Genomic DNA, 24328 nt, shown 5'->3' on the forward strand with positions numbered 1-24328 from the left:
GTTTGAGGAACACTGCTCTATCATCATCTTTAAAAGTGAAAGCACTGCCCTAGCTGGTTTGGCTCAGTGGATGGAGCGTCGGCCTGGGGACTGAGGGGTCTCAGGTTCGATTCCAGTCGGGGGCGCATGCTTGGGTTGCGGGCTCCATCCCCAGTGGGGGGACGTGCAGGAGGCAGCCAATCGATGATTCTCTCTCATCATTGATGTTTCTATCTCTCCCTCTCCCTTCCTCTCTGAAATCAATAAAAACATATTTAAGAAAAAAAAAGTGAAAGCACTTCCTCTTAAAGCAAGTGCTCAGAGTGAAAGCTGAGGTCCTCCCAAGGGCTCCCCTCTCTCCCCTCCCCCACTCCCCACTTGCCTGACCCACCTCTGTGGCCACGCTGGCTCCCTGCAGGGGGCTCCAGCCTGCAGGCCTTTGAACATCTCGGTTCCTCTCTTGGAATGCCCTCCCTCTGATATCCACTTGGCTCACTTCTCTTCCTCCTCCCGCCTTTAATCAGATGTCACCTCGCAGGGAGGCCTGCCTTGGCCACTAACTACACTTGCAACCTGCCCGCCCCTAGAGTCCCCTCTGTTCCCATTCTCTGCTTTGTTTTCCCCCAAAGCTCTGCTCACTACCTGACAGCACGTTACACTTAGGTGCTTATTGTCCCAGCCTGTGAGCCGAGTGAGGGGTGAGAGCCCTGTCTGTTCTGCTCACTGCGGGATCCCCAACGACAGTGGCCGGCACATAGTAGGTGCTCAGCTAATGGAGCTTACACTGTAGCTGGAGGATGTGCCATTAAGCCACTGAGTACATAGATAATCCTCTCATGACAAGTGAGGAAAAGGTCCTGAAGAAAGAATAAGGACCGTGGGGGGTGCGGAAGGGGGAGTCGCAGGCAGGGCTGATTGAGCTGGAAGGGCAGACAACTCTTCACGCAGGAAGGACTGCTGGGCTGAGACCTGAAGGATGAGGTGGGGGGGCGGGGGCGGGGGAAGGAGCCTTCCAGGTGGAGGGAGCAGTGGATGCACAGGTTCCGAGCCCTCCTCTCCGAGCCCCTCTCCCACAGCCTCGGGGCCTTCCCTCTCCTTATGCAGCTCATCCTCTGAGACCCTAAACGTGGCTGCATTTCCTTGGAATTGGTTGCCGGGGAAAGGGAGGAAACCAGGTCCCCAAGTTAAGCTCCGTGACATTAACAATCCCCTTCCCAGGACTCTGGGATGGGGGTGCAGGTCCCTGGGACGCTGTGGACAGGCCCAGACCCAGGCCTTTGGCAGCTGTTTCTGTTCCAAGAACAGAGCTGCGGCTACCAGAGCCCCCTACCCCTCTCCTCACGGGCCTGAGATCACAGATGCGGGGCTTTCCTTTTCATTAGCTTAATGCTGTCTTTATTAACTGGGAAGGGTTCCTGGAACATATGATCAGTGAGAATTAAATAAGACACACGTGCACCAGCCTCCACCAGCCGGCCCCGACAGAGCGTCTCCGCTTGGAGCAGTTGTCCCAGAAACAATCCAGGGCTACCAGGGCGGCGGCCAAAGGCACGGAGGGGGATTTGCAGGAGGAAATTGCTCAGGATGCTTCTGCGATGTGCAAATGGGAACAGGTCGCCCTGCAAAGAGCCGGGAGTGGGGCCCAGGCAGCAGCAGGTGTGCACAGAGCCCGGAAAACCACGAAAGGGCTCAGGAGAGGAGCAAAAGCAGCTGCGAGGTGGGAGAAGTACCTTTTTCGCTCCCTGCTCCTCTTCGACCCCGTCGCCAATCACGATGTAGACGGCTTTCCTGCCGAACCTCTGCATTATCCTCTCGAAGCAGCTCTCCTTCCCTGCACGTATGGAAGAAGGAGGGAGGAGAGAAGCTCGTGAGGCACAGAGCGCGGCCAGTGAGGCGCCGGCTGAGCCTTTGCTGGGTGCACTGTCCTCCTGAGGGCCCAGTGTTCATCATCTCACCCTCCAGCAACCGAGGCTCACAATGCTGCCATCCCCACGTGACCGATGACAACCAGAGGCGCAGAGAGGTTCATGGCCTGCCCAGGGGGACGCAGCAGAAGAGGCAGTACAGGGGTTTGCAGCCGCTCCGGGGTCTATGCAGCTGTCTGGGTAGGAGTGACGGACCCATTTTCCAGATGTGGTCACGAGGCTCGAGGGGTGAGGCGATTCGCCCAGGACCCCCAGGCCCACCTGTGATGACCGCCTCCCCTATTCACCTTCTTCCCAGTGTCTGGGCAGCAGCATAAGTCCAGACACGATGGATTCACATGTTAGTTCATCCTAAGATTGTGTCAGCAAGTTTGGTAACCATAACAACAACAAAACAGCATTAATAACGAGTGACCGCCACTCTCTGACTTTACTATATACCAGGCTCTCTGCTAAGGCTTCGCCTACATCAGGCCTGCTCAGCCTCAGCGTGTGGCCATGTGACTTGCTTGGACCAATGGCATGTTAGGGACCTGTCATGAGAAATGGGGGTGGTGGTCTGTCTTGGCCTCCTTCACTCTGCCATGAGGAGAGCGTGGCCCTGGTGGCCGCAGGTTCCACAATGAGGAGCAGACCGGAACCTGGTGTCAAGCCCGGCAGAACCACAGCTGACTCCCCAACCCAGAGTGAGAAATGAAAACTGGTTGCTGTGAGCCACCGAGTGTCGGGATGTTTGTTATGCAGATGATCAGAGCAGAGCCTGACTTGAAAAATACTATGGTTTTTAGGTTAGAACAGGGAGCTGGTGACCAAATTCCTGTCCTATCTCAACTTGGACTGTTGCAGTTCTTTGATCTTCAGGCTCCCCAAGTGGAAAACAAGAGTCGCTTTGCCACTTCTCTGACGGCATTTGATTCCTCTGACACAGGGGTCCGAGGCAGAACCTCTCAGAGCCATTTGGGGCCTGACTTCCTATGATTTCAAAATCTAAAGGCACTTCTATGTGATGTTCACAGCTAGAATTTTAGTAAAGGCAAAAATTGCTCTAAGAAAATGCTTCCAAAGTACTACAAATTGGTTTTTTATCTCCAGGAAAAAAAAAAGGGTAAACACTTCTAATTAAAATAATCTTAACTAGATTATTTATTTTCCATCTCCATGTATCCCCTCCATGCCCTCTTCCACCTCCACCCCCATAGGTTTATTTTTGAATTATTTATATTTAGTTTTTGTGTGATATAAGAATAAAAAATCCCAGTTCCCCCACACATAAAAAACAACAACAACCCAAGCAAACCAGTAATACTTGCCTTGATACTGTTAATTTTTAGTTACTAAATTCTCTTATCTCATAAAAGCTTTGAGCCTAAGGCTTGCTCTCTTTGTTAGTAAGGGAGATTACCAAGCGTTAGAGAGGTGTTCAGGCAGGTGAGCACTAAATGGAGACTCTCTCCTGAAAAGAGAATTAAAAACGCTTTTCTCTCTATGTGGTCCAAGGTTAAATTCAAGGTAATTTGATGATTGTATCACCTAAATGAAAATCCCCTTATGTACCATGCTGTGGTGGGAATGGCTTTCCTCAGTAATAAAATTCCATGAGTACTACCTGTGCTCACAGTCACTTAGCTATGGACTACATTTCCCAGCCTCCCTTGCAACTAGTTGTAGCCACGGGACTAAAGTGAGCAGGAGTAACTCGCACTCCTTCTGAATCTTGGCTTTAAAATATTGGACGGGCATTGCACCTTCCCCTTTTCCACCTTTGCATAAACTGGCATGCCGACGTGGCAGGACCCTGATCTGACCACGTACGTGAGGATAAAGCCGTAAGGGAGGGTGGAAAATGAAATGGGAAGAACCTGGGTTCTGGGTGAGTATAAGGAGAGGGTCACCCACCAACCTGGATCACTGCCCTCTGGTCGGTGGACCTGGGAGGGAGAAATCAGCTTTGACGCTGATGGAAGCCTTTTGTTTGGGGTGTTTGTTCGAGCAGGTTTGCAGTTACCCTAACTATGGAGAACTGTTCCTCACCAATTTCCCTAGAAGCAGAGCGTGAAGCCCGTGGGTGGTAAGGGTTGTTTTGGGGACCTGGGCCATGCCCTTGGACAGGTTCTGGAACATCACTAGTGCCGTCTTCCTTGAACTTTCCCTGCCTGGGACGGAACGCTAACCCGCCCGAGTCGCCTGAGGGCTGGGCCCCCTTACCTGTCTTGGTTGCACTGTAGATGTTCTCGATTGGGAACACGGAGCCCAGTCCGTACAGCAGGACTTTGGCCAGGGCAGGGATTAGTTGAGTGGTGGTGACCAGCACGTTGACACAGTTGGGCCTGAGGACAAGGCAGACTGTAGATCAGAACTCCAAGGGACCACAAGGCCAGGCCCTCAGGAGTCAGGGCAGCTGCTTGCTCAGCCGCGGCACAAGGGGTCCACGGTGAACTCAGCTTTATCCAATGCCTGGAAAGTGCCAGTGAGAATCTGGAGAGTCCTATTCCCCCGAGTGTGGAAATGGGAGAAAGGAAAACCAGGGCTCCCACTTACCGGGAATGGATGAGGTTCAGTGCCTTCAGGGAGTGGGTCAGCCAGAGGTCGGTCAGAGCTTCCAGCTCAGCCCGGAGCTGCAGCCAGGTCTCTCTTTTGGGCGCGCCTATCAAGCCTGGACACAGGAAAGAAAGATGGGGTAGCTGTCATTTTAGAAAGGCCTGGGTGGGGGTAGGCCGAGGGAAGGGGAGCCTAGCTACCTTGAGGTTTCAAATCAGATGACCCCCAAAGCCAACTGCAATCCAGTAATCTTAATCTTATTTTGGGATTGACTGATTGACCCATTCAGCCATCCGTCCAACAAAAACTCCAGAAGTGCCTTCTGCATGGTCAATATCGTGACAGGCACAGAACATACAGGGGCAAACAAAGCATCCCAGCTATAGAGCTTGCACTGTTACAGTGGAGACAAAAGTTAATAAATAAATAAAAGACTAACATTTATTGAGTGCTTACTGTATGCAGGGCCCTCTGCTTTTAACGTGACATTTCATTTTATTGTTACATGGACCCTAGAAGCGGACACTTTTTATTTTTTAACATTGAGATATAACATTAGGTTAGCGGCTAACCGTGAGCCAGTTAAAGAAACAGGTTTTGTGGGGCTTTGAGACTGGCTCACAGTAGAGAGGAAATAATGGAGACAGTTGGCTGACCCCGAGCCCATACACTGATTCTGAACCTGACTGTCATCTCTCAGCCATTAGTGTCCTTAGATAATGTGCAGACTCAACAGCCCACGGCCCTGCCCCACTGCCCTGATGTCCTTCCATGCCAGCCGAGTGGCCTCCTCATTGTCCTTGGAACACCACGCATGTTCCTGCCTCAGGACCTTTACACACCTCATTTCCGACCCTGAACCACTCTTCTTATCTTTTTCGTTTTTTAATCCTCACCTGAGGACATGCTTAGAGAGAGAGAGGGAGGGAGGGAGGGAGGGAGGGAGGGGTGAGACTGGGGATAGAACCCACAAGCTTTCAGTGCACTGGATGATGCTCAACCAACTGAGCCACGTCGGCTGGGCCCACTCGTCTTATCTGACCTCGCCCCTTTGCCTTGCTCTATCCACTGAACCAAATCGGTTAGGGCTGAACCACTCTTCTTATCTTTTTCGTTTTTTAATCCTCACCTGAGGACATGCTTAGAGAGAGAGAGGGAGGGAGGGAGGGAGGGAGAGGTGAGACTGGGGATAGAACCCACAAGCTTTCAGTGCACTGGATGATGCTCAACCCACTGAGCCACGTTGGCTGGGCCCACTCGTCTTATCTGACCTCGCCCCTTTGCCTTGCTAAATCCTTCACACTCATCATAAATGTCATTAACTCTGAAGGCCTATTCTGGTCAGTTCCTTCTATTTTATGTTCTCACAACACACTGTACCTCTTCTCACAACTGTAACTTAAAGTGTGTCTGTGTGATTCCTGTGTGGTGTCTGCCTCGGCCACTGGATGGTTGGCTCTATGAGGGCAGGAACCCAGTCGGTCTTGTTTATGCCACAGTACCAGCCCCACAGCTGGGGCTAGCATGGCTGGCGAGGATCGGTTTGTGTTGGAGAAAGAGTGAATTCACGGGGACAAGGCGCTGCCTCGTGCCTGTCCTATTTAGACACCATCATCTCCACGTCGAAGACCCTCCCCGTGGCCTACAAGGCCCTGTGCCATCCGGGCACTGGCCTCTCATCCCTTCCCTGACCACATGCCCCCTCACGGCAGCCACACTGGCTTCTTTTTTTCCTGAAAAGCACCAAGTTCTATTGTTCTTGGGGCTTTTCGTTTGCTATTTGTGGTAGACATGGCTAGCTGCCTTCTACTAGCCATTTCTCTCTTCAATAATTAATACAATAACACTATGAAAATCTCATTAGTAATAAGAACGATGATTTTTTAGCGAAGTACCTGGCTGCCAAGCTAGAAGGCTACATTCCTCAGTCTCCATTGCAGCCTCAGCAGGCTAGTTCTGTGATGCAGAATCAGCTCGGAGGTGGGGGAGGAGGCAGCAGAGACTGCACTGGGGAGAGAGGGAGGGGCTGCCCACTGGCATCGTGCCAGCCGTGAGCTCCTGGCCTGTTGACACGGCGGGTAATTTCCCCTCCGTTTATGGGAAAGCACAGCAGCCTGACAGAAACCCTGGGTATTTCCTGGGGCTTAACCTGGATGGGGAGCAGATGGCCTCCGCTGGCTGACTCCATCCCTGTCCCTCCACCCAAGGTCCCTTCCTCCCCCCTTTCTCCTTGTAGGGCTGGGTGAGCGAGCAGGGCTGACCCTGCAGCTCCCTGCTTCACTCCTGTAGTCAATAGACGGTGTGAGGGGCCATGAGTGTGGGCGAGGTGGTGGAGCCGCTGGCCCCAGCTGTGTGATGCTGGGCAGGTAACTTAACCTCTCTGATCTGTTTCCACCCTCACACAACATTGATGATAAAACCACTTAACTTATAGGGATGTTGTGAAGAGCAAATAAACTATTAGATGAAAAGCCCTCAAAGTCTGGCATAGAGTAAGTGCTCAACAAACATTAGTTATTCCCAGGACTGCATTCGGCTGCAGCCACAGGCGAGACAGAAAGTCCTGAAGAGCTGACAGTCCCCCTGGGAAAGTGGAAGACACAGGAGATCCCGAAAAACTCCCAAGCAAAACTGGAAGGAACTAGTGATAAATGCTACCATTTGTTATTGAGTGCCTGCTGTATACCAGGCACGGAGACATGCCTTTTATATGCAGTAACAACAAACCTCTCCATAACCCAGGGAAGCAGAATTCTTTTTAGCCCCATTTCATAGACTTAGAAACCGAGGCTCCGAGAGATTGATGTAGAAAGTGTCAGCACTGGGATTGGACGTGGATTCTATCTGGTTTGAGACCCTCTGGGGTGGAGGAGGGAGCCCCCGGAGCTTTTGGAGCCACGTGTATATGGTAGACGCTATTAGCTTTTCCCTTTATGGGCCAGTAGCTGGTTCCAGATATTGGGACAATCAAGACACTCCAAATGCCTCCGGGAGATATCATCTCGTTAAGATCCACTGACTTAGAGGGTGGTGATCTAGGGCCTGGGGATTGTGAGCTACCTGCCCCCAGCCCCTCCCAGACTGCTTGTTCAGTGCGATAAAGCACCGCTCTCCTGCTCCGAAGCCGGCAGCCTTCACCTCTGCCGCACATTAGAGTCACCAGGGGATTTTATGCATCCCGATGCCGGGCTGCAGGCAGACCAAGGAAATCAGATCAGACATCCCTCAGGTGGTGCCAATAGGAGCCAAGTTCGAGAACCAGTGGCTTCCAGGGCTTCTTTGACTTTGTTTCCACAGATTACCTGGCGTCCTGGCACCTAACAAGCACCCAGGTGATGCTCAGGCGGCTGGTCCATGGACCACAATCTGAGCAGCAAGGGCTGAAACCCCAAACTGGAATGAGCGTCAGAATCACCTGGAGGGGGTGACACACACCGATGGCCGGGCCCACCCCAGAGCTTCCGGCTCCGCAGGTCTGTGCGGGGCCAGAGACCTGCATTTCTAGCACCTCCAGGCGATGCCCACGCTGCTGCCGAGGGCCACACTTTGAGAAGCAGTGGCTGTGAGTGAGGCGTGGGGTGGCTCTGTAACCTTGGGCAAGATGCTTCCTCTACTCCTCAGCTTCCTCCCCTCACAGAGACGGTGATGACACACTAGCGCCCCCTCCCAGGGCAGCATGAGGATGGCACTGAGCGAGCGATGTCCGCAACCCTCTCAGAGCAGTGCCTGGCACAGAGTGGGCGACGTGAGTGACGGTGGCCATCCTCGGTGCATCTCCCTTGGTGGGGGGTGTGGCCCGAGCACCGACAGGCCCGTGACCAAGGTGGACAGCCCTCTTCCGGCCCACTCACCGCCCACGTTGTTCTTGTAGGTGTTGTACATCTCCTTGACCCGCCGGTAGCGGAAGGCCAGCTTCCTCATCCAGTCCACGCCGCCGTGGACGCCGGAGCCCAGGCACAGGTTGGCTCCCGGGGCCGAGCTGTGGAAGCCATCAGCCGAGAAGTTGTACGTGCTGGGGAGGGAGAGGGGGCAGGAGAGGGAGAAGAGACAGTGTTAATGTGGGAGGGGGGCCCTTGGAACCGTGGGTGGGGCTCAGGGGCCCACAGCCCCCCGAGTGTGTGAGGTGCCATGTGCGTGTACGTCTGTCTGGGAGCAGCAGGACCAGTGTTACCAGCTTCCCCATAGAATCAGGGCGCCTTTTGCTCTTGCCTAATCAGCACCCGTTTCCCTTTCTTTGGTGGGAAATAACATGTCTATTTTCTTTTTGGGGGACTAGCCCTCCCCTGTATGCAGCGGCCACACTAGGGAAAGCCCGTCTTTCTCCCTTTAGAATTTCTGGATGAATGAAAATTAAAAAAAAAAAAGGTTGGATTTGGTTCATCCTGACAGAAGAGTCCATAAGAAAACCGGTTCCCACTACTGTGCTCCCCAAATCCGCCCTGCTCCCCCTCCCTTCTCAGGCCAGCCTGCTGCCCCTGCCCCCCTTCTGTGAGCACCTCCGTATCCTGCCACAGAAATTCCCTATTTTAATCTGTTTACTTGTTCCCGGAGGCAGAGTGGATTGCTGGCGCTTGGCAGGTAGAACCCCTGCCCCGAATGCGGCTGCTGGGCCAAGGCGTTCCACGTGCGGAGACTGGGGCGCGGTCAGAGCCGCACACAGAATTAACCAGAGTGGCCGCTGGGAGCCAGGGGGACAGCAGGGCGGTTCCCACCCACGCAGCCACAGCGTGAGCGTGGGAACCCCAGCTCTCCAGGGAGCACGGCGTTCCTTCCCCACCAGAAGCTTTGGGGGTAAACCACGGAGTAGCGCGCTCGCTTTAATGCTGCGGGGGAAAACCCCCTTGGGTCGTGAGGAACCAGACAGCTCAGCAGGAGACAGGGTTCAGAGGAGCACTGCTCTAAATTCCAAGCCGGCTGCAGGGGAAACTTAAAAAAACCCCGAAACCCTGAGGAGTGGGCCTAAGCTGGCAGTCAGGCATCCTTAGTGCTGCCATGGAGGCGGAAGAGGCTCCCGCCACTGCTGCTGCGCTCTCCTGGCTTCTGGCTGAGTGGTGCTCCCCCTGTGGGAGCGCACTGACCACCATGGGGCAGCTCCGGCGCTGAGTGTCTGCCCTCTGGTGGTCAGTGCACATCATAGCAACTGGTCATTCCGCCGTTCGGTCAATTTGCATATTAGCCTTTTATTATATAGGATTAGCCTTTTATTATATAGGACTAGAGGCCTGGTGCACGGGATTTGTGCACTGGTGGGGGGCATGGCCTGTGGGGATCGGCCAGCTGTGGGAATGCCGCTCATCCCGGTCAGCCGAGTGGCTGTGGACCTGCCCGCTGAGCGGGCTCCTGCTGTGGGAGCGCTGCTCATCCCGGTCAGCTGAGCGACGCTCCCACTGTGGGAGTGCACTGACCACCAGGGGCAGCTCCTGTGCTGAGCATCTGCCCCTTGGTGGTCAGTGCACATCATAGCGACTGGTCGACCAATTGTTCTGGTCGTTCTGCCATTCAGTCGCTGGGCTTTTATTATATAGGATAATATATGTATGCTAAAGAATGCAATACAACTTTAGAAGAATATATACCAAACTCTTTTTTTTAAAAAGTGTTTTTTTATTGATTTCAGAGAGAAAGGGAGAGGGAGAGAGATAGAAACATCAATGATGAGAATCATTGATTGGCTGCCTCCTACACGCCCCCTACTGGGGATCAAGCCCATAACCCAGGCATGTGCCCTGACCAGGAATTGAACCGGGACTCTTAGGTCTGCAGGCCGAAGCTCTATCCACTGAGCCAAACTGGCTAGGACTATACCAAACTCTTAATGGTGGTGATTCTGGGAGGCAAGGTCAGGAGTGGTTGAACTAAAAGAATGTTTTTATCTATCTATCTATCTATCTATCTATTTATTTATTTATTTATTTTTGAGAGAGAGAGAGGAAGGGAGAGGGAGAGGGAGAGAGGGAGAGAGGGGGAGAGAGGGAGAGAGAGGGAAGTCAACAAAAGAGAACCACTGATAGGCTGCCTACTGCACACCCCCTACTGGCATGTGCCTAGACCTGGAACCAGACCTCTAGGTGCATGGGACAACGCTCAACCAACTGAGCCACACTGGCCACAGCTGAATTTTTTCTAATATGCATGTATTACTTTAGTGAACAGGAAATAGAGAGAGAAACATAAGTAGGCTCACAGGGAATTTGTGGAAATCCCAGCCTCAGTGACTTGAGGGGATGTGGAGGAGGCTGCAGGGTGGGGGTGTGATTTCTGGGCGCAGAGAAACACAAGTCCCAGTTCTGGCTGGAAGCAGGCGTGTCTTGTTCTGATAACCAGCCCCCGCCCCCGCCCCCCCAGCCTCTCCACTTCCTAGTGAAAGGCCAGTGCGATGACCAATCCAAAGGGGCATAGTAGACTCCCCTCCACCCATTCCTACCTTAAATCTTGGCCATTGTCATCGGAGGAGACATCATCGACATGGATCTGGTCACAATCCTATGGAGAATTTGGCAAGAAGAGGAAAAGAGGGAGAAATGTGACTGGTTAGCTAGATGCCACCTTTAAGAACCGGTTTCATAAAGGAGGAGTAGGATGAGCACTGGACTGGGAGTAGAGCCCTGAATTCTAGTCTGAGCTTTGCCCCTAAAGGTCGATGACCTTGGGCAAAGTATCATTCCTCTTTTACCTTTGGTTTCCTTATAAACAATGGGTTATAAGGATATAATTTATCATGCAAACCAAGATAGTTTTGCAAGTAAAAGGGGCTGCTCTTAATATTACACTGGGAGGACAGGCCCACAGTGCGACTGCCCTGTCCACCCCCAGCTACACCAGGACATGTGGTGGAAACCTTTGCTTTGTTCCAGGCGTTTCCTCTGCTTGGAATTCTCTCCCACCTTCACCTACCTAGTGAACCATGTATTCTTCCAGCACTAGCTTCTGGATGTACCCCCTTCCCAAGTCCCCTCTGCGTCCCATGACCTGTGATCATTGCCTATTGAGCACTTGCTATATGCCAGGCACTATTCCAAGGGCTTGCCATTCAATAGACTCCAAGGACATGCTGCTTGCGACCACCCATAAGTCTCTCAGTTCCCTTGGGGAAACACCTTATCAAATGTGGGTTAAGACCACAGGGAGGGGAATGATGAAGGTGGGCACATAATCCAGGCTCAACCAATCAAAGGGACCTGGCATCCCTCTGGTCAAAGTGATTGCTTCAGGGAGAGCATGTGGTCTAAGCTGGACCAATGGGAACGAGCCCTGGGACTCTGGCTGGGGCTTCTGGAAAAGAGGTGCTCTCTGGGAGCTGGAGGGAGGGCTCACATGGTTTGGTCTCCTGGATCCAGCCATAACTGAAACCAGGCCACCGGACCATGGTCGGCTGAATAAAGGTCCCCCCAAAGATGTCCACGTTCTAATCCCTGAAAACTGATATGGCACAAGGGACTTGGCAGATGTGACTAAGTTAAGGATTTGAGGTGGGGAGATTATCGGGATTCTCCAGGTGGCCCCAAATGTAATCACAAGGTCCTGTAAATACGAGGCAGAGGGATATTTGATGACGGAGAGGATAAGGAGATTGGAGTGGTGCCCTTTGAAGATGGAGGAAGAGGCCAGAAGCCAAGAAATACAAGAAGAAGCCAAAGAGGCAAAGGACAGACTTCCCCTCAGAGCTCCAGGAGAAACCACCCCGCGGACACCTGCAGCCCAGTGAGACCCACGCTGGCCTTCTGGCTCCCAGAACTGTAAGAGAATACATTTGTGTTGTTTTAAGCCACTAAGTGTGCGGTAATTTGTTACAGCAGCCACAGGAAACTGATACCTTTTCAGTTTAAGCTAGAGGGGTTGGGTTTCTGTCACTTTGCAACCAGGAGTTAAGAGCGATGCTACGCACCCCACAGAAGCTACAGGCAATACACACCAATCCTGCCAACTCCACCTCCGTCAGAGAGTGCGTCTGGATATGCTGATGCGGCAAAACCTGTGAGCCTGCTGTGCCAGCCGTTAGAGCTCAGGCTCCAGAATCTTACCGCCTGGGTTTGGGTCCTGGACCCAACCACGACCCAGCTGTGTGACCTTGAGCAACCAGAGGTCGGGCTGGAACATGGAGGTAACGATGGGACCTTTGTCACAGGGTTGACGGGAGGAAAAGTGAGATGCCTGGCGCACAGTAGGTGGTACATAAATGTGAGTTCTTATTATTGCAAAGAACACTGTGGACAGTAAATGGTGGTCCCAGTTGTGAAACTCTGGAGAGTGCTGGAAAAACTGGGGGGACAGCGAGGGACCCCTCTGGAGCAAGCAGATAACTGGTCTACAGCTAAAACCTCTTCTGCTCATTATTTCATATTTCCTTTCTTTCCATTCATGTTTGGTGGTCTCAGGTATAATTTAGTAGTCCCTCCCCAAAGTAGCTGAGTTCTATGGTGCACCCCAAAGTGAAAAAAATCTCACTGTCACGTTAATATTGTAGCAATTAGCCACATGTGGTTATCTATACTTATATTTAAATTAACTAAAATGAAATAAACTTCATAATTCAGTTCCTCAATTCAATGTTTCTTTCTTTTGTTTTTCCCCCCTTATTCCGATTTCAAGTGCTCAACAGCCACATGGAGCTGGTGGCTACCATAGGGGACGGTGCATGTATTTCCATCATCACAGAAAATTCTATTGGGATATTGAGGGATAAAACAACTAGGCTGACAACTTATCTTCTATGCTGGTAAATTCAATTAGGGAAGAGCTTACAAGCTGGCCGGGAGACACAGCTCATTTAGCCACAGTGCACTTAACATTTGTTTCTGGAAACCATAACCAGGGTGCAAACCCAGGGAGTCCCCGTGTCTCTGGCTCTGCCTCAGATTTTCAGCTACTTTGAGAATTTACAAGCCCCGGCAATGCAGGGCTTGTATTCCTATATCCTGACAACCGATGGCTGGGACATCAGTTCCCCAGTGTCGCCTGGTCACTTGGCCTCTGAGGGCATCCGAGTTTGAGACCTCTGATCACAGCCACCTGACAGTGATGGAAGGGTCTTAGGACCAGTGCTCCTGGCATATTTTTTTAAAAAATATATTTTATTGATTTTTTACAGAGAGGAAGGGAGAGAGATAGAGAGTTAGAAACATCGATGAGAGAGAAACATCGATCAGCTGCCTCCCGCACACCTCCTACTGGGGATGTGCCCGCAACCAAGGTACATGCCCTTGACCGGAATTGAACCTGGGACCCTTCAGTCCGCAGGTTGATGCTCTATCCACTGAGCCAAACCGGTTTCGTGCTCCTGGCATATTAATGAAAACTGTATTTAAAAGCCAACGCACACTTGACAGAGCACAGAGAAAATGAAATGAATAGCGGATTACCCCCCAGCCCTTTGCTTTGCCTGAAATTGGAAAAACACCTCCCTATGCCCTCCAGTCCTTCGCTCAGGCTCAAACGCTGCTCTGGGGGTCACAGGCTCTGGCCCCCTGGGCAGGGCTCCCTGCTCTTTCCCTGATGTCAGGGGAAAGGTATGTGGGAGGCTCTGGTTTTCTCATTTGCAAGGGGATTGTTGGGGGCGCTAAAGTGTGACAACAGTAGCGATCACATTTCGGACTTGGTAAAACACCATGACGCTCAGCGAGACACTACCTCATACTCCACCAGCTGACCTGGATTGAGTTACCTGCAGTGGGGGAGGGGGACAGTGCGAGGACGTGAGGACGGTGCCGAGCTCTTGGGGAAGCGGGTCCTATGCCTCTCAACCCTGCTAATGGCTTCCCTGGGTCAAAGTGTGAGTATCCTGGGGGGTCTGAGCGGAACCAGCTGGCGAAGACAGAGGAAGGGACCCAGGGGGACACGGGTGGGGCACCGTGCAGTCCTGGCCTCCGAGAATTCGCGCTTTCTGACTCAGAGAGACACCCGCCAAGAGCCTGTGCCCGGATGCCCATCACCCCCGTGAGACACTGGAAGACACCCGCAGTTCCGCGAGTGGATCAGCTACATGAAATATGGTCCATCCGTTCAGCGGAGCCCCACCCAGCAGTTCCGAAGGATGAGGTGGGTTTTCACGTTAGCACATGGAATTATTTCCAGGACACCCTATAGTGTGAGAAAAGCCGGCTGGAGAACGTAACAGCCTTGGAACAGGACCTACCGCAGAGGGTGTCGTAAGGGTTCAATGAGCCTTACAGGTAAAGCACTTTGGGAAGTGCCTCTCCCACGGAAAATGCCACGTATGCGCTTAGAAAAAGCACTGCCGTTATCACTTTTTTGCATTCCATACGCCCAAACTCTGTGCCTGGTACCGTCCTGGTCAAATTAAATCGAGGTCACCACCGAGAGAGGCTCACGGATGGCCATGCTGCCGACACGGCCATTTAGAAGCAAAGCAGCTCGCTCTCCACGCGTGCTCTGCACTCCTGCCCCTCAGGGAGCCAGGCAGACGGGGGGCGGGGGGGCAGACACGCTCAGGTCCCCATGATCTAGACGTGTGGTGCCCTTGGCGTGCAAGTGCCCTCCCTGGGCTCCAATCCCTGCCCTGCGTTTTCTAGGTGTGTCATCTCGGGCCACTTGCTTAATACCTTTGAATCTTCAGTTGTTGTTTTAAGTAAACTCTTAATGTTAGAATAGTTTTAGATTTACAGAAAAGTTGTGAATATACTACAGAGAGGTCCCAGATATCCAAGCCCAGTTACCCTCATTGTTAATATCGGATAGTCATAGTCACAACTAAGAAATAAATATCACTATATCATTATTAACTAATGCCAGTTCTTTACCCGTTGTTTTCCCACTAATGTCCTTTTTCCTCTTCTAGGATCCCAGCCAGGGAACCCCATTACATCTTGTCAGCTTGTCTCTAAGTTCCTCTGAGATGCGATAGTTTCTCAGACTTTTTTCCTTGGTTTTGATGACAATCTAAAGGAGTATTAGTCAGGAATTTTGTAGATTGTCTCTCAACTGGGACTTGTCTGATGTTTTTCTCGTGGTTGGACTGGGGTAATGAGTTTCGGGAAGGAAGATCACGGAGGTGAAATGCCATTCTCTTCACAGCGTATCAGGGTTCATGCTACACACACGACTTCTCGCTGTTGATGTTGACCTTGCTCACCTGGCTCAGGAGTGTTGGTCAGGCTTCCCCACTGTGAAGTTATTCCCCCCCAGCGTTCCACATTGGACTCTTTGGAAGGAAGTCACTATGCAAAGTGACTCCACCATGAAGGGTGGAGGATCTAAATAAATTATCTGGAGTTTTTCTGTATGGAAGAGAAGTTTATTTTCCCACACCATGTTTATGGGGTGTCTTCCCTGCCCCAGCCTTAGAATTAGCCATTTTTTTAAAGGATCCCTGGTTCTTTTTTCTGGAAAATGGTATTAGAAACCAAGATCTGGGCAGAGGGTGTGCTTGTTGCTACAGGAGTGTCATGGCTTCTGAGCCCTCTCTAGCCACAGAGCAAGGTCTCCAGTTTTGCTTTTTAAAAAAACTATGAAACAGGGGGCCCTGGGAGTGGAGCTCAGTTGGTTAGAGCATCATCCTGATATGCCAAGGTTGCAGGTTCTATCCCTAGTCAGGGCACCTACAAGAATCAACCAATGGATGCATACATAGGTGCAACAACAAATCGATGTTTCTCTCTCTTCCCCCCACCCTCTAAAATAAATAAATAAACATGTAAATTTATGAAACAGGGTGAATGTACCCACTTCAGGTGTGTTACGAGGCATGTGGCAGGCCTACTAGACGGTCCCAGTTAGGGTCCAGACCACTCTTCACAGAGGTCTGAGCCGGAAGCGCAGACAGGCTCCACGTGGAACCATGTTCGGAGTCACAGGGCACCAAGGGGCTATCTGAGGGATTGCAGGGATGTGTATCTGTCATGTGCTCAAAGTCCTAAAGATTTAGGTTCAGGGAGACACTGGTCTCATAAAATGCGTGGGAGAGGATTCAATTTTTTTCTTCGCTCTGTAGTTTGTTAAAGAGGAGATTTATCCTTTCCTCCAGCGTCGGGTGGATTCATGTTTAAAACTAGCTGGTGCCTTTTTTTTGGATTACATCCTTAACTACCATTTCAAATTCCTCATGGTCACTGGTTTAATTTATTTTTAAATTCCCTCTTGAGTTAATTTTGGTAATTTATATCTTCCTGAAAAGTGTCCACTTCATCTAGGTTTTCAAACTCATTGGTTATAATACTGTACATGGTATTCTCATAATTTTAAAATAAGACTCTCCCCTGAATCTGTAGTGATGTCCAGCCTTTCATTCTGAATGTTGTTTATCACCCATCTCTTCCTTTTCTTCTCTCTTTTATTTCCTGTTCGTGCTTGCCAAAGGCTTCACGACCCTCACAGTCTTTTTCAATGACCAGTTCTTATTAGTTTTCCTGTTTTTCCAATAAATGTGATTTAAGGCTGGATGTGTCTGTCTGGACCATCCTTGATCTGCATCCCGCAGGTCTGGATACGTAGTGTGCTCATGGTTGCTCATTTACGAACAGTAAGTTCAGTGACTAATATTTATCAAACAAACCCTTTTCTGATTAAGCTGGTGACAGCCAGGGTTTCCCCAACCTGCCCTCCTGTGGTCCGATCCCATTACTTTTTGTCCTTGGCTGCCTGGAGACACAACTGCAGAAAGGAAATTGTTGACAAATTTGCTCGAGAAAAATGACCCTTGTCAGGGCCCAGATGGGCTCTCTGGCCATCCCTCCTTTGAGGCAAGTATATTTTTAAGTGCGATTGCTTAATGCTGCTGCTCGGCTAGCCCGAGAGGGGCCTGCTCCCTGGAGGGGAACCGGGCCATCTTTCTTGTGTTGTCTAAATGTTTAACTTATCTTAAGAGCATTAAAGAGGCCGAGGGCCGCACTGCATTAATGGCCAGTTGGGCAGGACGCCTTGGAGCGCAGCTCAGCGCTGACACGGTGAAATATTACCCTCCCTGATAGCTCCTGCAGAACGGTAAATCACGCTGCCCAGATCCCAGCCACTCCGCGTCCCTCCACAGAGTCCTTCCAACGCTCGGCGCATGTGGAAACCTCCCCCTCCAGCCTGCGGCCTGCCTGGCCACCCCTGAATTGGACCAGAGGTGCCTCCTGCTGAACCCTTTCGGTTAATCTTGTTTCTTACGAAGGACTCTTCCCTTCCACTCGCTCTGCTGACCGGCGCTCATTCTCTGCTCCGCAGTGCATCTGAAAACTACCTCCCAAGGAGAACAGATGCCTCAGCTTAGCAGTCAGCTCGGCCTGGGACCAAATCTGCACATGAGCTGGGTGACCCTGGGAAAATGACCTCTTTGGGCCTCAGTTTCCTCACCTTTAAGACAGAGATTGAAAAAATCTCCATTGCAGGGTTGTTGTGAGGATCAGTGAGAAAATGCATGTGTCATGCCTGGCACGGGGGAAGAGCTCAATACATGTCAGTGCTGGGCAAGTCAGCCTCTCGGTGCCTCAGTTTTCCCACCTCTGAAATGGGGACATATGGCAGCTTTACCTCCGGTGGCTGTTTGTAAAGGTGAAATGAATGCGTGCAGGTGAGCTCTCAGTACATGTCAGCTGTGGTCGTGTTTGTTATCCCCTCTGTACCCTCCACTCAGCTCCAATGGCAGGCCACGTCCCCCTTCCTAGAAATGCCTTCAGATCTTTGCTCACCTTCAGGGTGGGGAGTGAGGGGCTTTCTCCGTTCAGTGTGGTTTTGGTGGTGGTTATTTGTGGGACTTTTGTTTTGCATATACAATGCGAAGATCTGCTGACTCAGGAGGGGTTTCCCATCTTTCACCCGCCTTCTACGTTTACGCTGGGAATTTCTCCTCCCCTTGCTGTCAGCGCTTGCTTGTCCTCCTCAGGCTTCCTGGCTACTCCATCCATCCCTGCTCTTCCTTTGATCCCACCCTCTACAGCACTGTGTAAGTCTAGATTTCCTGTTGGGAATCTTCTTTCTACGACCAGATGAAAATCATTTTCCCTGGGAAAATCCACAGCATAGCAAGTAGGTACGTGCAAGGACTACGGGGCCAGGCCACACGGGCCTGAATGTTGCCACTGCCACCTGTGTGACTTTGGGCTGCTCACTTAGCCTCTCTGTGCCTCAGTTTCTTCACCTGTAAAATGGGTGTTATGAAGTGCATTTTGTAGTCCCCCCAGTATGGCTGTATTTGGGGATGGGACCTCTAAGGAAGTAATTACGGTCAAATGAGGTCATAAGGGTGGGGGCCTTGATCTCACAGGATTAGTGTCCTTTTATTAAGAAACAATAGAGCGCTCTCTCTCTCTCTCTCTCTCTCTCTCTCTCTCTCTCTTTCTCTTTCCACAGATACTGAGGACAGACCAGGGAAGGTGACCTTCTACAAGCCAGGAAGAGAGTCCTCATCAGAAACCAGATTTGCAGGCACCAGAATCTGGGAGTTTTGCCCCCAGAACTGTAAGAAAATTAATTTGTGTTGTATATGCATCCAGTCTGTGGTTATTATGTTATGATAGCCCCAGCATATTAATACAATGGGGATAATAATAGTGAGGATTGTTAATATATAAACTGCTCAAGACAGTGCCTGGCACATAGTAACTTCTCAGTGAATCTCAGCTATGACCATCATAACTGAAAATACAGTCCACCTTGTCTTTGATAAGCCTCCCAGGCTCTCCTCCTGAGTGCCTGGGAGCCTGGGAACCCCTGATCTAACGCAGATACCTGTTTCCACCCTTGCCTCCTCTGGTCTGTTCTCCACCCAGCAGCCAGAGGGAGCCTCTAAACCGTAAATCAGATCATAAGGCTGCCCTGCTCAAAACCCTCCAATAGCTTTTTGTCATCCTTAGAATATTATCCAAAGCCTAACAGCCCAATGATGGCACAAAGACCCCACGGGATCTGCCTCTAACCCCCACTGATCACCACAATCCTTCCTGTTCCTTCTGCTCCAACTACCATGTTAGTGTAACCTACCCCAGGGCCTTTGCACTGCTATTCTTGTGGCCTGACACACTCTTCATCCAGATTCTCACCTCCTTCCCATCTCTGCTCGGATGTCAAAGAAGCCTTATGTGGATAAGCCAAGAAAAATAACAGCCCTTGTAGCCATCACCTCCCTGACTCAGCTGGCCTCCCCTTGGAGCCCTCCCTCTGACATGATATATGCAGCTGTTTATGGTCCGCTTCCCCAGCTGGAAGGTCAGTGCCTTGAGGGTGGGGATCTTGCCGTGTTTGTTTGCCTCTGAATCCACAGCACTTAGGGCAGGGCTGACAGAGGGTGAATTCTCCCTGAGTGGCTGCTGACCTCCTATTTGCAGCCGGACGGCAGGCTCAGAGTAGAAAGAGTCTGACTTTGTTCCCTAAGCCTTCACCTGGCTTCCACTGGGCTCCCACAGGCCTTGGGCCTCTCCGCAACCCCAGTGGTCTCCCTGGGAGCCACAGGAGGCTGCCTTTAGATTTCTACAGGACTCCCTGCACCAGCAAGCGGTATGTTTTCACTTGTGTGAGTCTTAACTTCTCCATCGTGTAACATGGCTTCAATCCTGCCGAGATGCCCTGGGGGCTTCTGGCACTGGGGACATTTTTGAAAAATTTAGAGACTAAAAACAAACTGGCTTCCCCGAGCAGCTCCAGCTGGTAATGAAAGGTCCTTCTCCAGGAGGTGCAGCCTTGCCTTCGGGCGGGGAGGAGCAGGAGGGCAAGGCGCTGAGGCATGGCTCCAAACACACCCCAATCCCGCAAAATGCCTGCTCCGAGCCTCAGGGTCAACCAAGACTGACAAATGCCTACTGTGTGTCTGGCGTTTTTACTTCATGGGAGCTTCAGACTCGTATATCTACCTGTCCATTTGGTATCTCAAACCCCATGTGCCCTTGGCGGAGGGACGGACTTCCCCACTGCACGCCCCCGTCTTCCCTGTGTGGCCCATCTCAGAAATGGCACCACCGCCCTGGTCGGACCAAGCCCAGGAGTCCCTCTGACTCCTCTCTCTCCTCATCCCCACACCTAGCCCATCAGCAAGCCCTCTGGGCTTTACCTCCATCCCAGAGGCCACCTCTTCTTCCCACCTTGATCCAACCCATTTTTCCTCTTTTGCCTGGACAACAGCAATATCTCCTTCTGGTCTTCCTGCCTCCACCTTTCCCCTCCTATTGCTCATGCTCCATGTAGTAGCCAGAATGGTCTTTTAAAGACATAAACCAGGTCATGTGCACCCCCAGCCCCATGGCTGTCCACAGTACTTGCAGATAAACGGATGTCTGTGACCATGTCGGGCCCACGCCTAGGGCTCCAGGCTCATCTATCCCACCGATCCCGCACTCCCTCATTCACTCCTCTCATGTGGCCTGTCTGACCCCAGATTATTCCCCACGCGTGCTCACCTCAGGGCTCTGCACCTGTTGCTCCCACCTCCCTCGATCTCCACCCTGCCAGTCCTGCTGGCTCAAGTGGCACCAACTCCAGAGGCATTCCTGGCCCCTTGAGAATGCTGGCCACCACCCTACCCCTTGCACCCATTGCTCACTATCACATCTCCTTGTTTTATTTTTCTCACACCCTTTTCACTGCCACAAATCCTCCTGCTTATGGATCTGTTTGGGTGTTCACTGCCGGGGCCAGGGACATTCTAGGTGAACCAGACAGACGCGGTCCATTCTCAGGAAACTGACATTCTAAGGAGGAGACAGGCCACAGTCAAACCTTCGTTCCCACTACGAGGACCAATGACCTCCATGTTCTGGATAAAGTGAGCTGGGTTTCCTTCGCCGTTTGCAGCCGGCGAGGCCTTGACTGTGCTGGGCTCCACAGCACTTGCTGAGTTCACCTGCCGTGCTTGTTTTCTGCTCTGCTTTACTCTTCGTTTCTCTCCCTCCCTCCCTCTCCTCTTCCGTTCCTCCCCCCTCTCTCTTTTACCCCCCAAGACACGAGGGGCCATTTCAAGAGAAGCCTGCACACCGTCTTTGGCTAGGGCCTGGCCTGGATGCTACTGGCATTCTCTTGCTTCATCAACAAGTTTCCACCTCAGTCCTCTCTTTGAAACACGCGGTGGGCAGAGAGCAATTCCTTGTCACAGACAGGAGGGCCGAGGCCCAAGCGGCCTGCCTAGACCGCACAGAGTGCAGACGGACGCTTTCAGTGAGGACTTGCCCCCCTGGGACTCGAGGGCTGCAGGCCGGGAAGGTAACCCCAGTCCTTTCCTGATGGTGAACAACAGTGAATGACCTGGCTGGTCAGGGGGGTCTGGACTCAGAGCCTTTAGATTTCTGCTTCACAGTTTAGTCCCCAGTGACTTCCCAGATTCCGGAGGGGGTGGGGTGGGTGGGGTGGGTGGGGTGGGGTTGGGGAGTGGGGGGAATTCCTACTAGGATCAGTAAAATTGTTCTTTCACAAACAGTTTTATTTTAGGTTGCCCTTATTTTTAAATCTGGTAAACCAACAATGAGAATATAGTTGATAAAGCCAGAAGATCCCTACCTTACTCCTCTTATCGGCCAAAATAACCCTTTTCACCTTGGAGAAAGCTGCCTGCCCTTTCTTTGGGGGAGGTAAGCAATGCATGATATTTCCCTCTTTGCTTTGGCTGCCAGGAAACTCGGGGATTAACTCTGAACTTCACTTCAATAGTTAGCTTGAGCTGGATTTTTGGGGTACAATGCCTTACCCTAGCTTTCTATTCCTTTGCTGTAGTAGTTCCATTGAAAATACGTTTTCCATGTGAAATTATGTCCAAACCGTTTTGACACAGGCTGGATATAAGCAAATGAATTAAACTGATTTCTGAAGCTCCTCTCCCCCCGTGTCCTATCTCCTTTGAAGGTTGCTTAGGGGCACAGAAGCGGATACTTTAAGTCCCTCTGCTTGCTCCCTCTCTTTGTAAAACATGTTTTCAGGGGAATGTAAACTGTTTGTTAAACCTTCCATCCTGGCCCACTGCTAATTACTACTGACCCAGGAGGATCTGTACTAATTTGCCTTAACTTATTAAATAGCAAATTCCAGGAGGAAGACACGCTGCGGCCTTTATTGGATTAGTAAGGCTGCCAGGGGACGTCGCCGCTCGAGCAGAGAGGAAGGCCCATTAACTGCTCAGGGACGCGGGGAGATAATCTGGTCAAGTGTGTTTTCAATAAGCTGTCGCTGGCCATAGTTTTGTGCCTTTTTGGGGGTTGCTAGCACAAGTTTCTAGCCTCCAAAGGAAAAAGGGGGGAGGAGAAAAGGCAGCATCTCTTCCCCCAAACCAGACGTAGGGGGTAACCTATGGCGAATATGAAACGAAACAAGCAATCCCAAACCTCCAGGTCATTGAAGAACAGGTGCGTGTCCGCAAGGTTGAAGATCATTTCTTCCATCATCAGGCCGATGCGCACGGACGTCGTGGTGTCCTGCCAGAAGGAAGAGGGAGGGTCACGTGTGAGTGAGCCTTGTCATGACAGCCTCCCTCTCCCTCCTGTCCCACCTCCGAAAGGCCTTTCCCCAACCGCAGGGCCCGCGCCCGGCCTAGGTCGTGTCTCCGCGTGGGGCCAGGGTGCTAACGTTACACAGCTTCTGAGATTTCCTTTCTAGTTTTCCATCACTTGTGTTTACCCTCTTAGTATTCCAACCTCCCCCAGATGCCCCTGGATTTGCAACCGTGTTCAGTGTTGCAAGGACCAGAGTGGCTCTAATAGAGAGGGCCCTGGGACATGTGTCTTCAGGGAGGCCGAGAGATTTCGGGAAGGCAGCATAAACCGTGTATTATCTACTGGTGAGCGGGGATGCTGGCTCTCTGTGGAGGCTGCCTTATTCCTCCTGGTGTTTTAAATGTCACTGGCACCTAACAATGGAGATTCATTTAAAAAACAAACACGCAAACAAAACCCACTATGGGGCCAACGAGGCCGCCGTTAGAACAATGAAGTCACGCTGGTGCTGCTGACATGAAACTGTCATGAAGAAATATACTATTAAGGGACAAAAGCAGGTGATGTCACAGTATCTGTGGGGAGCACACTGGACAACACACAACACATCACTCTGCATCTCTTGTCTATACACATGGCGTGTAGACTGCACTACCCTTCACCCATATTTGGGATCCCTTCCTGAAGAGTCTCCCTGTAGGAGGTGATGTCTACCACGGGTTGGCAAATTAAATCTCACCTGTGGCCTGGTTTTGTATGGCTCTTGAGCTAAGAATGATTTCTGCATTGAAACTTTTTTTTTAAAATATATTTTATTGATTTTTCACAGAGAGGAAGGGAGAGAGATAGAGAGCTAGAAACATCGATGAGAGAGAAACATCGATCAGCTGCCTCCCGCACATCTCCCACTGTGGATGTGCCCGCAACCCAGGTACATGCCCCTGACCAGAATCAAACCCGGGACCCTTCAGTCCGCAGACCGACGCTCTATCCACTGAGCCAAACCGGCCTCGGCAAAACTTTTTTTTTTTTTTTTTTGAGAGAGAGGGGAAGGGAGAGGGAGAGAGAAAGAGAAACATCGATGCAAGAGTGCGACATTGATTGGCCACCTCCTGCACATCTTCCCCTGGGGATTGAGCCTGCAACCTGGACATTGAGCCTGCAATCTGGGCATGTGCCCTGACTGGGCATCGAATCAGGCAACCTTTTGGTGCATGGGACGATGCCCAACCAACTGAGCCACACCAGCCAGGCTGATTTCTGCAGTTTTTGACAGTGTTTGTCTATGGCTACTTTTGTGCCTTGAAGGCAGAGGAGAGTCACTGCAACAGTAGTTGCTCTATGTCCCGCAGAGCCTAACATATTTACCATCTGGCTATTCCCAGTCCGCTGGCCGGATGTAGACCATCCCTACTGAACTCAGGTGTGATCACGTGACTTGCTTTGGCCAATGATATCTGAGCAGAAGTAATGTTTCACTTCTGGTCAGAAGCTTTAAGAGGCAGTGCATGGGTTTGCTCTGCTTTCTCTGTTCCCACTTCA

General features: G+C 51.4%; 1 protein-coding gene across 1 annotated transcript in view; it reads right to left on the reverse strand.

Moving 5' to 3' along the window:
* EYA2 (EYA transcriptional coactivator and phosphatase 2) overlaps positions 1-24328 on the reverse strand; it is a 209550-nt gene that overhangs the window by 5964 nt on the left and 179258 nt on the right. The window contains exons 10-15 of the mRNA XM_014458065.2: positions 22679-22768; positions 10867-10925; positions 8294-8454; positions 4443-4557; positions 4110-4231; positions 1710-1810 (exon numbers count right to left, since the gene is read on the reverse strand). Coding sequence (XP_014313551.1) covers positions 1710-1810; positions 4110-4231; positions 4443-4557; positions 8294-8454; positions 10867-10925; positions 22679-22768 — 648 coding nt within the window. The remainder of the gene's footprint in view (positions 1-1709; positions 1811-4109; positions 4232-4442; positions 4558-8293; positions 8455-10866; positions 10926-22678; positions 22769-24328) is intronic.

This window comes from Myotis lucifugus, unplaced genomic scaffold, assembly GCF_000147115.1.
Source record: "Myotis lucifugus unplaced genomic scaffold, Myoluc2.0 scaffold_90, whole genome shotgun sequence".
Lineage (NCBI taxonomy): Eukaryota > Metazoa > Chordata > Mammalia > Chiroptera > Vespertilionidae > Myotis > Myotis lucifugus.